Genomic DNA, 17,419 nt, shown 5'->3' on the forward strand with positions numbered 1-17,419 from the left:
CCACACCAAGTGCTTTGCCAGCCCAGCACGGTTCTTCTGACTCAGCTTGTGCCTGTTGCATTGATTTTCATCAGCGCCGAGTGCCTGGAGAATATTTTCTTCGTTTGACTTACTCAGGCTCTTCCAGGCCACCTGGTGCTGCAGAATGCTGGCTTTGGTCAAGGATTGTAGCCATAAGAGCCCTCCTCTCTTGGGTGGAAAGTATCGAGGGCCCGTGCTAATGCTGGCAGCCGACAGATGTTGCTATTCTCCAAGCATAGGATTTGGTACCATGCGTGGAAATGGAGCTGCCTTGGAATCTTTTCTTTTTAGGGGAAATGGGATCTTGAAAACTCGGCCTCCAATGCCCTGCCTAGCTTTGTTGACTAGTAACAGAATTAATTTTAGATTTCAATCCCACCCTGTCCATTGGATTTCTCAGAGATCAACGATCCAGCTTCGGAAGGACACGGTCTGCCTTCACATCTGGTCCTTCCTGAAGATCTGCTTAACTTCCAACAATGTTGGGCGTGATGTTCTTAAATCTTAGGTTTGCCTTCTCCCTGCTGACACACTATTGGCTACAGTTGGGTACAGGATCAGTGGGAATACACAGTGTGATGGCATGCTGTTTCTATGGGTATGTGTGAAGAGCAAGGGGGGGTAGGACCACCTTCTCTTAATGAACCTGCCCATCTGCTGAGAGAGGCACTTCTGGCCCTGCTCTGGGTGCTTCTCAACTTCCAAGGTTGTGGTGAGCAATATTTAGTTGTGCTTCAGTTGTGGGCATCCCTTTCTTGGATGTGTTTACTTCCTGCGTAGACTGTTACCCTTTTAGACACTTGACTAAAATGGTTCTTATCTCTTGAGCCTTAGATAGCAACAAATAGTTTTGCATTATGCTGTAAGGAAGGGGTCCCCAACATTTTTGAGCCTGTGAGCACCTTTGGAATTCTGACGTAGCATCGTAGGCACAGTCACAAAATGGCTGCCGCAGTAGGTGGAGCCAACCACAAAATGGCTGCTGCAGCTTCCTTTCAGTCACTCAGTGAAGAGCCTTTTTGCTGCAAAAGCAATATTTTCAAAAATCTGCGCAGCCAATCAAATCTCCAGTGTTCAATCAAAAGCCTTGCTGGGCAAAATCCCATCTGTCCTCCATTCTAAAAACACTTAGCAGAACCGCAGCACCCATGGGCACCATGTTAGGAACCTTTGCTGTAAGGCTTTATGGAGTATAGTACTGATTGCAGAAACTTCCTAGATATTTCCACTTAACATTTTAATTTTTTTTAAAAAAGTGCTTGTGACTGTGATGTAGTCTCTGCCCTCTAAAATTTCTGCAGTGTGCGCATAGGCAAGGAATGGGCCTTGTTAGTGTCTTGCAAAGCTTCTATCCCATTCCCTCCAAATTCCAAAATCCTGTCAACTGCTACAGGATTTTTAGTCATCCTTTGAAGCAGGTGACTGGGGTGCCTGTTTAGACACCTCCAAAGCCAAGAGTCTGCCTTGCGTTATCTGCAGCCTGACGCAACAGTAGTTTGTCTGTGAGAAGAATGTTATTGAGGATCTTTAGGAAGAGTCTGACAGAAGCTGGAGCAACGGGGGAGGGCGGCCTTGTGGCTGAGCACCAGTAAGCAGGAAAGGAAAAGGGCCCAAGGGGTGAGAACTGAAGGAAGGATGGCCAATGAGATGAGAGACAGCCTAGGTGGGGAATTGAGAAATGGGGAGCTGAGGGGGAAGTGTGGATGAAGGGAGAGGGAGAAGAGGAGGGGGTTAAGCGGAAAGTGAGGAGTCGGAAGATGCATGAAGGAGCTTCATGGTCCAGGCATCAAACAGTTTTGGCTGAACAGTTCTCATAATTGATACCACTTTCCATGGAAGAGGAGCACTTGAGCGGACAATTGTATTGGCTGGGTGGGAGTCTCAAGTTTGGACCCTGGGATCCTGTACCTAAAAGGTCCAAATCCCAGGATCAAAACTCTATCCCTTGCATCAAAAGGTACCAAGCGCAACAAGGAGAAAGGTTAAGGGCAGGGGACAGGACAGAGTTCGGGATCTGTCAAGTCGCCTCAGCCTCAAGAGGAAAGCTTTGCCCTGTGTTTTGGCTGAGACTCCGAGAAAGGAGCCAAACCGACATGCCATGTTTTTTGGCAGTGAGTGCAAAGGGCGGCGCTGGCAGCAGCCGTGAAGACATGAATCAATTCTAACTGCTTACAAACAAGCCCTGACTACATTTTGGGATGATTTGGAGGGCAGCCTTTCCCCCCCCCCTTTCTGCCATATGGGAATACTGCTTTCCCCTGCTTGCCCTCCTGCTGCAAGCTGAGTTTTTGTGATCAATAGCCGGGGATGCCAGAGAATAGGAAGTCGCTGATTGTTGATTTAGATGGTTTGTTCCCCCAGAGAGCTGTAGTGCTTCAGGCTGGGGAAGGAACATCAGGGCTCTTGATTGTTCGGAGTTCGTTTCTAGCAGAGTCAGGGCTGGTTCTCCTGGAAGTCTGCTTAAAATCACCAGTCACACTGGATTTCTGGGCTTTATTCTTGTGGACTCCTCTCTGCGGAAACATGCGTTCTGCATGCCAGCTCTCGCCTGAATTTACACTGATTCCAACAATGAGAGGAAATTTGAATGCATGGTCCCTGGGTCAAAACTTGCCACCTGGACTCTTAGTTCTGTAGAGATTTGTATATCTGTGTTACAGTGAATGTTAGAAATGTGTTGAATGCTGATACTGTCACATGGCAAATTTTAAAACTGCCAAAGACTTCGGAGACTGCCACAACAATTTATGGGCCTCTTTCTCTAAGGTGTAGCAGCTCCCACTGACTAGTGTGTATCTAGAAAATTGGGAGGGGTGCACATGTAATTTGCAAATTTCACACAGCATTGCCGTTAGTTTCCTGTAAGCACCAGATTTCAGATCCTTCAATGTAACAGGCACTATTATAGACACCCCATTCACACCCCTGTCTAACAAAGTTGTGAAGCCCAAGACCAAACCCATGCAGATGAACAGGTGATCTCATGCCTCCATAGGCAGGCTCTCCATGTGGGACAAAGTAAATCGAGCTGCAACTGTTGAGACACTTGAGGGAGAGACAACAGCCTGCCCCTTCTTCTAAACTCTCTTCTCTCCCCACTCCCATGTGGCGAAACTGGATTCACCAGGAGCAGCTTCAACCACAACTCAGTGACACTGAATACACTCTTATTAACTCTTGTGAGCGAGCAGGGGTGGGATACAGCCTCCAACTGATTGGGACACCATGGGGTACAGTAGTTCCTGAGCAAATAAGAGCCCTGCTGGATAAGACCTTCTACGTCAGCATCCTTTCTCATGCTTCCTGGAAGCCCACACGCTGGGCATGTCATATACTCCTACTAGGGAGTTTCTGCATCGCTAAACATGTCATGTTAACTAGTTACATTTTGTTTCAGAAAGATTTCATCTCTGTCCTCGGCTTCATGCTTATTTCAGATTTTCTGCTGCCATTCTCTGTTGTATCTGCTCACTGTCCTAACTGTTGTTCATTATTGCATTTTGCACAGTGACTATCCTAGTGCGTAATCTGCCTTCGGTCTCAGTGAGAAAGGTGGAATGATGATGATGATGATGATGATGATGATGATGATGATGATGATGATGATGATGATGATGATGATGATGATGATGATGAAGTGAGGCTGCTGAAGAAAAAGGGCTGACCATTTGGCTACCAAAAAAGGCTATGCTGGAGATCATAGGAGCTGCATGGACAATGACCATGTGGAATGGGGGCTGTAATAGAAAGAATTCAGTGAGACAGTGGGAAATCTGGTTGGATCCAGCCCAGCATCCTGTTTCTCATACTGGCCAATAACTTTCCTCCATCGTTTGTCCCCTGCCTGTGGTACTAAGAACAACACTGCCCTTGTGTATGGGGGTTCCTTTTCCACTTATGGTTAACTAGCAACAAGACCTGTTGTGTAAAAAAATACAATGGGCTCTAGAAAACTGATTCAGCAGTCCCCCTCCCGGCACCACGCAGGTGCTTTGCAGCAGCCTCATGGCCAGAGTCATCGGCAATGCGCCTGCATGAGGATAAAAAGTGAGTCGTCGCCAGTACAGCTTACCTTTCAAGTAGTAGGATAAGAAGAGCCCTGTGGAATCTGAAGCAGAGTCCATCCAACTCAGCATCCTGTTTCCCATAATGGCCAGCCATGTGCTTCCAGAAATCCTGAAGCAGGTCATGGAGACAGCAGATTTTGGAAACGTTTCCCCAAAACAGCCCCATCCCTAGAAAAAAGTTGCTTATCAGGATTTGTGCAGAAGGGAGATTTTATATATGAGCACATTAAATTGTCTCATAGCAAGTTAACCAGTTGAGTCTGCCTAGATCAGTATTGTCTTCTCTGACTGGTGGGCAGCTCTTCAGCACCCATTCCCCGCTGCTCCTCCACCAGGCCACAGAGTCTCAATTCGCAAAGCTGCCCTGGGCAGGATCAGACCATCAGTCGGTCTAGCCCAGCTCTTGTCTACTTTCATGGTAGCATTTCCAACTTTGCGTGAGGAGACCCTAGTGCTTCATTTCCCGTTATGCCTAAAACCAACTTTGCAAACGCATTATATTTTTATCCCGCTCTTCAACCAAACGTTTGCTCCCAAAGCTAGTGCAGCGATCAAAATATTATTTTAGCGAGTCCAGGCATAATAGAGAGATGTCTGGCTTGCTGCTGCTTTTTCCACTAGTGGAGAAATGGTCAAGAAAAATTGAGGGATTTTTGTCGAGTGCTCTCCCTTTTAGCTCAGCCCTTGGAGTGATCTTATGTCAAATTGTTTTCTTGCTCGAAAGCTACATCAGGATCCTTGATAGAAAAGCAGGATTAAAGTTGGATAAATAAGTGTTTCTCTTGTCTTTTTTCCCCTTCTCATTCAGGTGGCCGTGAAGAACAACATCGATGTCTTCTACTTCAGCTGCCTTATCCCCCTCAACGTGCTTTTCGTAGAGGATGGCAAAATGGGTCAGTGGTCTGTGTGTTCTGGCTTTGGGAGGTTGACCTTTGCCGGGGGGGGGGGATATGTCATGTGATTGCCACTGGATCTAGAAATGTCTGGTGCAAAACAGGATCTATGTGGCGGGGGGGGGGAGATACTCTTCACAGTGATCAGCTGAGATTGGGAAGGGGCACTGCTGCTTTGCTCCTTTCCCTGGAACCTGTAAATTCTCGTTCAGAATGATGGCTTCTATGGACCAAACTAGAGGCAAGGTGTGTTAAAGATAAATGGCATCCAAAGGGACTCCAATTCAGTGCAGAGCAGATAGAACCCTGCCACCTCCTGTATCGTTGTTCTAAGTGAAGCCAACTGCACCAGCGATTGCATTTGGAGCAGAAAAAAAGACTGAATGGGTGCCAAAGTTCTACCCCCTCCCAATTAATTGGCAAAAGAAAAGCAGAAAACAAGTATACCCCTTGGTTCCCCCACATTTTCTTGTGAGTCCCCTCTTATAAGCAGGGCTTTTTTCTGGGAAAAGAGGTGGTGGAACTCAGTGGGTTGTCAACACAGGGGGCAACTCTTGACGGGAGGTGGTGCCCCTGGTACCACATGCGCGCGCATAAAGTGAGCACACACTTCCAGGACGAATGACGTCACTTTGGGTCACCTGGAACGAGGGGGGAGTTTTTAAAAGTTTAAATCACCCTCAGCAAAAATGGTCACATGGCTGGTGGTGCCGCCCCCTGATCTCCAGACAGAGGGGAGTTTAGATTGCCCTCCGTGCCACCCAGCGGAGATCAGGGGGCGGAGCCACCAGCCATGTGTCCATTTTCAAGAGGTTCCGGAACTCCATTCCACCGCATTCCAGCTGAAAAAAAGCCCTGCTTATAAGTATGCTGTAACCCCCATGGGGGAGTTCTGGTGGGAGGTTCTTCGGAAAACCCGTCAGGAGAAAGTTTACTCTCCTCTCCTCCCCCAATTTATCCACACATCAGAGAAGGATATGATCTCTGGGCTCTGTGACATCCGTCCCTCAGACGCTGGGTTTCAGGATTTCTGCAGCTTGGTTTATTCTGCAGTTAGATGATCCCGTTGATCAGGGATAAAAAGTCCATCAGTAGAGAGGTGAGGATGGAGCTCATGCTTCTCCCGGCAACTGCCTTGCGTCCTGTTAGCGAGGCCATTCTGTCTTGGATTCGTTGGCTCTCACTCTTGTGTTTTCCTCTTTCTTCCCTGGTAGAACGCCAGGTCTTCCTCGCCACATGGAAAGATATTCCGAATGAAAACGAGCTCCAGTTTCAAATTAAAGATTGTCACCTGAATGCTGGTGAGTAGAAAAGCTACCTTTTAAAAGATATTAACTCTCTAGGGTTGCACGCCGCTGTTATCACGGTGGTGTATCAGTGTCTCAAAGATACCGTGAACGGTTTTGATTTGTAAATCCAGCTTTAGGCTTGATATATGCCACTGTTTTATCTGGGGCTAGCATTGTCCTCTTCCCCCTGCTGTTTAAGGAGAGGGATTAACTGCTCTTCTCCTATTTCTGCACTGTAAGACTTGCAGGTATTAGCTGGAATTTTTCTAACATCAAATAGCTCCCCCACTACATACATTCAGTTAAGGAAATAGCCACGCAATGCACCTGAGAGCGCTCAAGTGGTGTTCCGTTAGCTCTGACAAAGTGATGCAAATACGTATTAATGGTGTGTCTGCTATGCAGAGCGGTAGAGGAGGAGCTAAAATGTGGCCTTTTTAATCACGGGGTTGAGCAAATTTAACTGTGAAGGGGGTTCCGTTGCTCTCTCTTTAGAAAGGGAAGACTGAGGGTTGGAGATGATGCTCGGAATGCCCGTGCAGAAGCGTAGTGTAATGATAAGAGTGTCAGACTGCGGCAGGTTCAGATCCAAACTCAGATGGGTGAGTCCCTGGACAGCCACTGCCAGTTGGAATAGACAGCAGTGACCTTGACCGAACAATGGTCCAGCTCACCGGAAAGGCTGCTTTGTGTGTTTGTGTGGATGCATAGATAAACTGAAGGTTATTTGGTACCAGCCCCTGTGACTGGGACAGTCGCTTTCTTTCAGTCTGACTGCATGAGGTCAGGGGTGGCCTTAGGAGAGCTGGTGTAGTGTAGTGGTTAATTGAGCTGTGATGCAACTCTTTGGTGGTTCGAATCCCACTACTGCCTTGGGGAAGCCATTCCTCTCGGCCCCAGCTCCTCAGCTGTATTGCCAGGATAGATAATAACAACACTATTCACTGCTCGGAGTGGGCCAGAACAGCGGCATACAAATGAAACGCGGTTGTGGTGGTTGTTAGTGATTCTGGGGCCCTGGGCAAAATTCAAGGATGGCGACCCAGAATCATTGGCTGTGATGGGGGGGCCATCACATGGACCCCCGTAGATCACCTACCCCTCCCCACTGTCATGCAGGTGGGCAGGAGCCGCCGCCATGAGCCAACATGCCCAGCTTGGAGCCAGTGGGCCTGTGCAAGGCTTTCCATCCACTCTCCCTCCCCACTCCATCATGGGGTGGGTCCAGCGCAACTCCAGAGGCGATCCTGGAGATGAATGGAAGGATGCTCCATCTCTCTCACCTGTGGAGCTGTGGTAGTAGCTGTTTTAGGGCAGTGGCCAGCAACAGGAGCAGTCTGCACGGTCAGGGGTTCCCAACGCGGGGCCCGGAGCAGCTTCCCCAGTTGCCCCATGGCTTAGACTGCCCCTGCCCAAGGACAGAACGGAGGCAAGAAGTTCATAAAATACAATGAATGGATATTTAGACAAGCAAAGGGTCCCAGGTTCAATCCCCAGCATCTGCAGTTTAAAGGATCAGGCAGTAAGTGATGCGGAAGACCCTGCCTGAGACCCTGGAGAGCTGCTGCCTGTCAGAGCAGACAATGCTGTCCATGATCGCCGGTGGCCTGTCTCAATAGAAGGCAGCTTCATGTGACCATTTGTATGTATGAATGGAAGGACATCCTAAGGGTATCTAATATCAGCCCCTGTAATTGGCCGCCAGTGAAGCTTCTGAATTGGCCTGGCCTGGAAATGGTCTGGTCAACGGAGCACCTCCTGCTCTAGCCGCTATCCACTGCATTTAGCTTCTCTTAGATTCAGTAGCAGCCCCAGCTTGATCGCCGCAGGCATTTGCTGAATTCTGGTGGGCAGGCATTCCAAGCGCCCTTTCAGCAAACGCTTTCAGAATCCCACCCTGCCCTGAATTCCTGTTCTGCATGCTCACAGTGACAGGGCTTTAAATAGAGCTTCTCCCGCCCTGTTTACTCCTCGAAGGAATTCTTTTGACATCTGCAGAAGCTACCCTGGCTGCTAGGAACACAAAGGCAATGCCTTGGTATTGTTCACTAATTATTAGGTTTGTGGCTCTCTGACACATTTCAAGTCCTTCTCGGAGGGTGACCTTGTAAATGCTGAAAGGGGGGAGGTACTCGGTGGTGACAGAGGGGGGCAGCCCAAGGAGAGAAAATGGGCAGCCTGCTCCAAGCCCCGCTGTTGGTCAGATGAGGGGCCCCAGTTGGGAACCAAACTAATCGAACCAAATCCGGGACCACGCGCTGGTCAATTTTGAAATCTTTTCAGCCGCCCCCAGGGCCTGCCATTATGCCACCCTCCCGCTTTGCAGGCCCCCTTCGAGCAGGGTGATTAAATGTGGCCTTTTGGAACGTGGAACACTGTGGAGGGAAGTGGGTGGGAGTGGAGCTGCTGGTGGGAGCAGGGCAGAACAATGGCAAGACAAAGGAGAAACGAGTTGTCCCGTTCTGTAGAAACCGGATTCTGCCCTCAGAATAAACTGGGTGACTTTAAGTAGATTTAACATTCATTACTTGGCAAGGCTCAGATATTCCTTTGGCAGTTTGCGGGGGAAATGCTGCACAAAGGAAGACTTGGGCAACGCGAGAGGGAAAAGTTTGCTGTCTTGCAAATCGGGGGTCATAATCCTGTGCATGATTACTCAGAATGAAGGCCTGCCTGGGTCCGATATGTTTTTTACCCAAGTAAATATGCATCATCTTAGCGTTAGCATCGTGGAACATGCGGGTATAAATGTGTGCGCATCTCTGATTTATCTCTTTGCCCTCATATGCAGTCCATCTCACTGCCTTTGACCTTTGCTCCCGTTGTTCCCCTACCCTTAGCTGTCCCTCTCTCTCAACTCCACCCGTTCTCCCTTGCTACCTTCCCCTTAATGTGCGTTATGCAGTTTCTCTCACTTCCTTGAAGCTTCTTAGATCTCCTTTGCCCGGTGTGACCCTCCTCTATTCAAAGGAAGCCTAATGAATCTGCAACTGGCATGAATGTCCATTCTTGTTTATCCTCCTGTTTATGCTTACTGCTTTTTAAATTTATATTCTGCTTTTCTCCCTGATTGAGAACCAAAGCAGTTTTTTGCACTGTTCGCCCTTCCTCCATCCCCACAACAACCTTCTGAAGTAGGTTAGGCTGAGAGATTGTGACAGGCCCAGGGTCACCCAGCGAGCTTCCAAGGCAAATTTGGAGATTCAGACCTGACTGTCTCAGTTTCTAGTACGACACTTTAACCATTACACAACACTGCTCTCCTGTTCCACTGTAGCCTCCCTTGGGTCGTATTTTAGAGTCTAAGCTCCTTGGAGGCTTTCTTGGATTCCTCTTTTCTTACACTTCACTATAGAGATGTTGTTGCCCTCTTTGCCCCCACCTTTTTCAAGCCTGAAAACTTTTAATGATTTAATCTGCCAGCACGTTGTGAGGCCTCTTTTTGCATCCATAAGGACTAGAATTTTATTTATTTTCTTTTTCAAGCCTGACATATTTGTATCCAATATCAGATTCTGCCTTTGGGCCATCACAGACTCATCGCAGATCCCCAGTTTAAGTTACCTGGCCCCGTTTCTGTGCCGTTGTGTACTCTGGGGATCACAATGCCTTGGTCTGCCACTGCAGCCATCTTTCAGGTCCAATGAGAAGGGAAATCCTCACTGTATCCTCCTACACACACACACACACACAGAGGGTTTTTTGCAGGAGGAAGGGGAAGTTTCTTTGAGAGCGGAGCTGTCACTGGGGAGACGACGGTGTGCATCAGATCTACCGTTCTCCCGCTGCTTGTGTACAGCCAGAAAAGTGGGTCATTTCTGATAAACAAGGGTTTGGCAGCCCTTGATCAGTTCAGGCTGGCTTCCCTTCTCTCCCACAGCAATGACAGAGGTTGCCGTGGCTGCCTTTCCCCCTCCCTTCTTTTCTTCAGATGCTTCAGATTTGAGCTCAGGCCAGCAGGGAAATGAATACGGTGGCATCACACAGTCGACTAGAATCATTTTTCTGTGATACGGGGGGAGGCTGGACGGGCTCAGAGAATGCTCTCTGGAGGAAGCAAGGGAGCAGAGCAGCTAGAAGGTTGCAGCTGATGTGGCGCCTGGAAGTTAGATCAGCTGAATGGCTGGGGGGCAACAGAACCCTAGCAAGAGTGGAATCAGCTGAAGAAGGGAGGACCCACACCTTGCAGTCAGGCAGCTTAAGGCCTGCATACTTTAAGAACCACCAACTCCCATATGAACCTACCCAAACACTAAGGTCATCTGTGGAGGCCCTGCTTCGGGTGCCCCACCATCTGGAGGCTAGATTGGTAGCAACCCAGGAAAGGGCCTTCTCGGGCATTCATGGTGCCTAAACTCCCTCTGCACGGAGACTCATCTGTCCCTTCTGTCATTGTCTTCAGCTGGCAGGTGATAACTTTTTCTTTTCCTGTCTGGCATTTCCTCACTGATTCTCGTTGACCCATCTTCCCATTCATGTGCTTTATTTGTGTGTTCCGTTTCCATTATTTTCCTACGTTCCTCTGTGTTTTTAATCTTGCTCTAACGTTTTTATTGTTTGTCCCCTTGGTGACCCCCGGGTGGGCAGAAAGGCATTTCAAATGTTCTAAATTCATAAATGAGAAGCCCAGGCTTTGCACATGCAAGCTCCTGAGTTTGATCGCAGCTTTAAAGGATCCCACTCTGCAAGGCTAGGACAATACCGGACAAGACGCCCCAGTGATTTGGGGAGACGTTAGGGCCCAAAGGTAGGATTGCATGCAGAAAATCCCTTGAAGGGTCTTGAAAAGCAAGTCTTAAGAAAGGCCTTTGTCTGCCCAAGACTCTCTAGCATTTTTGCCGCTTGGAGTTGACACTACTGAGCAAGGTGAACTAATTTCCAGTCCCATTTTAAGGCCGCTTCCTGCGCTTGTAAGAAGGGGAAAGCAAGTGAGAAGGGAAAGTTCCAGCGGTTAGACTGTGGGGAAGTAAACAGCATGTTAAAGATCATTAAAGATATAATTGCCAAAAGCTCTTTGAAGCTGAAAGTATCTCATGTTGCTTACGGAAACAGTTCACACTTTGAAATTTGGGAGTCTTTAACGCAGGCGGCGTCAACTAAGGAGCAGCCACCACTAACACCCCTGTAAAAATTATCAACTTTTGGTTACCATTAATCATGGTAATCCTTCAGAGCAAATTTGCCAGGATGGGTATCGGATACCACGTTCTTCTGGTTTCATTCCTACCTGGCTGATCCATTTCCCATTTGGAGATTGGGAATTGTGTAGATGATGAATAGCTCCTTCTCCACCAGGAGCTAGCAAGGCAGTGATAAATCTTGAACGAATGCCCAAAGGTGATAATGGGCCAAATGAGGGCCTCTAAACTAAAGATCATTCCAAATAAGACTTGTGTGCGGATAGTTGATGGTAGAGCTGACCCTTTCTCCTGGCCTCCTTAATAAGGTCAAATGCAGTCTAGGCATGCTTTTTAGATCCATTGCTCTAGATAGCTCTGATCTGCCACTCATTGCACCTTGAACGCAACCCAACAACAACAAAAAATTTATTATTACGGTCATAGACCAGCAAGCATAATACAATAAATAGTAAAACATATGGGTAAGTAAATCAGAAGGTCTGTAAACCAGTATAGTAAAATATCCCATTAAAGTTATTTAAAAACCTACTACAGCATAAAAACAAAAATAGAAAACTACCTTTAGTTAGTAATGTAATGTCTCCTGCTTTTCATTGCCAACCATCCAAATTTAGCAACCTTATATGTTACATCCTGTTTCTTATCCGACAGCATTTTTGAAAGAAGAGCTCTTTGTCTTCCCGGATACACTGAAAGTATAGGCATTATATTAACTTCTCGTATCTGATTGTACATCTTACACTCAAAAATGACATGCTCTAATGATTCTATTTTCCCATCACCACAGCGACACAGGCGTTCGTCTATCAGAATTCTTTTGTTATCTGCCTTCAAGTACAGCGGAGGGCAAAGCATCCCATCGCATTACCATGAAGGTTCTCCTGAGTTCATGGTTTGCCAAGTTGTAGAGATATGGCATAGGTGTTAGTCTATTCATGGTGTCTGAATCAAAAAGGAACTTTTTGATTCTGTTTATATCATGCTGCCTCTCAACCTCAAGTATTCTCTGCTTAATAAACCTTTTTGCACCTCGGACTGGTTTTGGCTGGTTCATCAATGAATGCATTACTGCATTATGCAATAATGCATTACTGCATTATGCGAAGCTTCCTTTGAAGACAGCCCGGAAACTGCAGTTGGTACAAAGTGAAGTATCCTGGCTGCTAGGTGGCACCAATGTAAGCCTAGCATTTAAAGAACTTTATCCGCTGCCTGTGCTTTTCTAGGCTTAATGCAAAGTACCGGTTCTGATCTTTAAGGCCTTCAAGGGTCTAGGACCAGTGTACGTAAAGGACTTCCTGTTCCTGTACAAACCAGCCTTAACATTGACTATGCCTCGTGATCCTTGTTATGTGAACAACTGCCCTCGGAAGTGAGATAGGTGGCCATTAAAGGGCAGGGCCTTTTCAGTTACGGCCCTTCAGCCATAGAACCCCCTTCTCTCAGTGTTTATGCATGTGGTGTTTTGTGCTGCTGTTCTGCTTTAGTATTTGGATTTTGAAATCTTAAGCTTGGTTGTTTTGATTTAGCCCTTGTGATCCTAGTGTTACATTTTTGTTGTATGTTTTGTCCTTTTTCTTTGCAAACTGCCTTGATCTAATAGAGAACACAGTATATAACTATTTTAAATAGACGTTATTGCAGATAAAAGGGGGGCATAGCTTGGCCCAGGTCTTTTAGTTCTAGTGCCTTCAAGGTGCTGATAGGGAATGGTGAAAACCAGCTCTTGCACGAGCACCTTTGTCCGTGTGCTCGCAGAGATGAGTTCCTTTCTGGAGTCAGCAGGCTCTGGCACAACCCCCGGCTTCTCTAACTGTAGCTCCGCAAAAGCCACCCATTTAGCTGCAAGCTAAAAATACTTCTCCCCAGCTGGTCCGCCCGGATTGCAGTGAAGACAACTATTTAAATATCAGTGCAGTGCTCAGAGCAGGCATTTGCCAGGTGAGGCAAATTCATCTAGGGTACTGCTTAGGATTCTGGGAAACTTTTGCAGAGACCCTCAAACAGCTGTCAGGAGCCAGGATACAAGGGGCACCATCCCTGGGAACCTTAGTTATCTTACTTCCTGATGGACTTTGTGGCTCTATAGCACCACCATTGGTGCAGGTAAGAAGGTATATTGCAACTTACGGCCCAGCAGGAAACAGGTGACTCGAGAAAGTAATAAGATCCTAGATGGTCTTATATAACAGCTGGCTTTGATCTAGCTCCTCTGTGTGAGCCATTTTTCTTTCACTTAAAGAAAAACTTCTCACAGACTGCCCGTGTCCCTGCTTGGACCTCGACTGAGCCCCCAGCCCCAACAATGGTCTTGCATCGGTGACCCCAAAGTAAAAGTCCAGCACAACACCAGCAGCATCCAGAAACCTGCTCTCAGCTCCACTCGTTGAGACAGTCCAGGCAGATTCAAAGCATACCAAACCATTATTTATGCTTTCATTAGCACAAAGTTTGGTTTACTATAATGCTTTCCACACTGGACCGTTTGGAGTCACCTTTAATGGATGTCAACAGCTCCTTTTCAGTTCCCTATGGTGAGGAAAAGTTGTTTCCAGGCTACTAAGGAAGGGGGAATCTTTTACAAAAGTTGGTTTTGTGATGTTCTTTTAGGCCACAAATAGATACATGTGGAGCAGGAGGAGCTAGTAAGTTTTGTGGGAAGCCGCAGCCAGCGGAGGCAGAAAACTGTGGTCTGCACATATCCTAATGGGAGGTTCAGACTTGCAACGACCTTTCAGGTCTCCAGAGTTCATTCCCAGCAGCTGTTACGCAAGATCCTTTAGCTTGAACCTTCCACCTGCCAAGCAGGTATACAGTCTCTGATTTATGGACCTATTCCACTAACATTCTAACATTCCCCAACTGCCCTGCCTAAGTCATCAGACCTTTGACTTGGCTACCCCACTCTCGTCTCCTCTGACCTTTGACTTCTCTCCAGGGTCCCTGGCAGGGAAACTAACTTTTTTCCCAGCAAGATCCTCTATGTCAGGAGTCTCTAAACTTTGTGTTAATGAGAGCTGCTTCTGAGACGTGAAAAATATCCCGAGCTGGTTCCCCTCCCCTGGCGTGCTACCAAGTTCTGTTCTGTCCTTAAAACAGAGCACGGGCTAGGAAGAGCAGCAGGAAGGACACTGCCAGTTAAGCAGCGCAGAGACAAATCCTGTGAAAACAACGCTTTTTTCAAAAAGCCTAGCACAGAATTTTGGGCAATCTTTTCTTGGGTCTTCCAGGGATGCACAAGCTACTCAGAAGCAGTCAGCGAGTTGCCAATAACTTATGAGCTACCTGTAGGACCGAACCTGGGACTATCCCTGCACAAAGCATTCGTTCTGCACATAGGAAGCTGCTCTGTACAGCCATCTAGCCTAGTTCTTTCTGCTCTGAGAGTGCTGTTATCTGAGATTCTGTTCCTGGAGGTGCCAGGTATTGAACCTGGGACCTTCCATGTGGAAAGCACATGCTGTGCCACAGATGACTGCCCCCTCCCCCCAGTTCCATGCTAGAATGGCACAGCTCTGGTCTACACAAATCCTTATCTATACTGAAAGGGGGTGGCTGTGAAGAAGTCTTGAGCATTTCTGATAGCGAATTGTGCAGATTTGGGCTGGCCGTGAATCAGCAGATTCCTCCGTACTGGGCTCAGCTCATGGATGCCTCGGGCTTCCCCTCTCCGCCGAACATCCCATGCCGCTTCGAGCTGAGCCTGCAGTCGCAGCTCCGAGGGAGTGTCTGTTTATACGGAGAGACCCCATCACATGGCTCTGCCTTGTGTGTGAGGCACTGCCTGGCAGCGTTGCCTAGCAACCTTGCCCGTTCCACCGAGAAGCCAACACCGGCCTTGTCACACGCTCGCTGGGGAGGGGGGCAGGAATCGCTTCCCCGTGAATGGAAGCAAAGAAAGCCCCTGAGGCATGTGCTGGGCAGGTAGACGCAGGCCTTTTACTACTTGCTGTACCAGGACAGGGCATGGAACTAACGCGCACTCCCCTTCCTAGCGGGCTTAGAGTTGATGTGGAACTGCACTTCTTGGGGAAGTCCACAGCTTGGTTTCCTCCAAACCAGTCCCAGCTTTTTTCAAGCCCTTTTGTTTAGTGGGCAGTTTTAGATACCAGACAAGTGTACCCCCTTAAAGCAGACAATGGCCAAGTCCTTTCAGAAGCTCTCTCGGTTGCCTTTCTGGTCTGTCACTTTACCTCAAAGGAGGCCAAGCAGCATAGGGCCCATAAGCTTCAAATGTGGGACAGTCACTACAGTATCAGACCATGACATGGGTTCGAATGCACCCTCTGCCACGAAGCTTGCTGGTTGACTTCAAGCCAATCACTCTCCTCCTACCTCACCAGTCTGGTGTAGCGGTTAAGAGTGCCGGGACTCTAATCTGGAGAACAGGGTTTGATTCCCCACTCCTCCGCTTGAAGCCAGCTGGGTGACCTTGGGTCAGTCACAGCTTCTCAGAGCTCCGTAGCCTCACCCACCTCACAGGGTGATTGTTGTGGGGATAAACTTGCTCTGAGTGGATGTTAAGTTATCCTGAAAGGTGGTATATAAATTGAATGTTGTTGTTATGAAAACCCAGAGGAGGGGGAAACAATGTATACTAGACTCAAGCTCCTTGGAGGAAAGATGGAAGTGTAATCACTTAAAATAAGCAATAGATTAATTTCATTAGTTACTTATTTAAATATTAATACCCCACTTTTCTCCCCAAAGCCTCCTCCATTCTATGAGGTAAGTTAGGGTAAGAGAGAGTGACTAGCCCGAGGTCATCCAGAGAACTCCCATGGCAGAGCCTGGGTCACAGTCCCAATTATTACTAAAGCTAATTTGCAGCTGGGGTCCTGAGACTGAGATACGGAATGACTTTCTGCTTGCAGGGCCCATGGAGTGAATTTCGGGTTTGAACTGGGCCCAGTGTGGCCAGGAGTCAAAAGGGGCAAAGGTCACACCCCATGGGTGTCACCAAGTGCCCCTTCCCCTTAGTTTACTGAGCTATACGTGAAATTCCCTATTCATTCCTGGGGGGGTGGGGGGGTTTCCACTGAAGGATACTGTTGACGGGTCAAAAATCTGCCTTCCAGCCTTGAGACACGCGGCCCTGCTGATTGACATCCCACAGGGACATGTGGCATCCCACCCATGGCGCCTCTGCAGTGTGCAGACCCCTCACTTTTTTATAAAGTACATTTCCCTGCTTGAAGATGATAACAACCTAGCTTCCAACTTTGATTTGACTACACAGTGAGGGGTGAATTGGAGGCTTAAATGAGTCGTAAGAACTCATCAGGAGCTCCTGATTTCGTTCTCTTTTTATCCCAGCACAAACGAGGGTCTGTTTCTGCTCCTAGGGGGGAGTCCACAGAGAGGCTGTGTGACAACTAGTGATGGGATGTGGCCAAAACATATCATGTTGATTTGGGGGAAGGGGGGGTGTCACCTTTGAATACCAACTGAGGCCTAGCAACCTCCAAAACCTGAGCTACAATGGCAAGTCCCGAAATAGGAGTGATTGATAGAGGAGACCAGGTAGGGTACCATTCTCCCACTAATTTAGAGGCACAGCATATCTGGGCTTTCTTTGCACAAACCCAATGAAATGAATTGTTGATCATGTTGAATGTCATGCCAGAGGACCTGCAGGCAGATTGTGTCTCATGGCTGAGATCTGCCCTTCACGAGGGCCCAAAACTTGCCCCCTTGTGCCATCTTGGGGCAGGGTCTTGGGCTGGGTACTTAGGCTTCTTTTCCTTGCTTGTTTGACCTAACGAGTTTTCCTTCCTTCCTTCCTTCCTTCCTTCCTTCCTTCCTTCCTTCCTTCCTTCCTTCCTTCCAGACACCGTGTCCAGCAAACTCCAGAACAACAACATTTACACCATCGCCAAGAGGAATGTGGAAGGCCAGGACATGCTGTACCAGTCGCTGAAGCTCACCAACGGCATCTGGATCCTGGCCGAACTGCGCATTCAGCCAGGCAACCCCAACTACACGGTAAGGCATCACTGGCCAAAAGG

At 47.9% G+C, this 17,419-nt stretch overlaps 1 protein-coding gene across 2 annotated transcripts in view; it reads left to right on the top strand.

Moving 5' to 3' along the window:
* Nucleotides 1–17,419, top strand: part of AP2B1 (adaptor related protein complex 2 subunit beta 1) — a 95,810-nt gene that overhangs the window by 71,211 nt on the left and 7,180 nt on the right. For both annotated transcript variants that reach the window (XM_055001285.1, XM_055001286.1), the window contains 3 exons: nt 4,897–4,981; nt 6,196–6,282; nt 17,242–17,396. In XM_055001285.1, coding sequence (XP_054857260.1) covers nt 4,897–4,981; nt 6,196–6,282; nt 17,242–17,396 — 327 coding nt within the window. The remainder of the gene's footprint in view (nt 1–4,896; nt 4,982–6,195; nt 6,283–17,241; nt 17,397–17,419) is intronic.

This window comes from Eublepharis macularius, chromosome 17, assembly GCF_028583425.1.
Source record: "Eublepharis macularius isolate TG4126 chromosome 17, MPM_Emac_v1.0, whole genome shotgun sequence".
Taxonomy (NCBI): domain Eukaryota; kingdom Metazoa; phylum Chordata; class Lepidosauria; order Squamata; family Eublepharidae; genus Eublepharis; species Eublepharis macularius.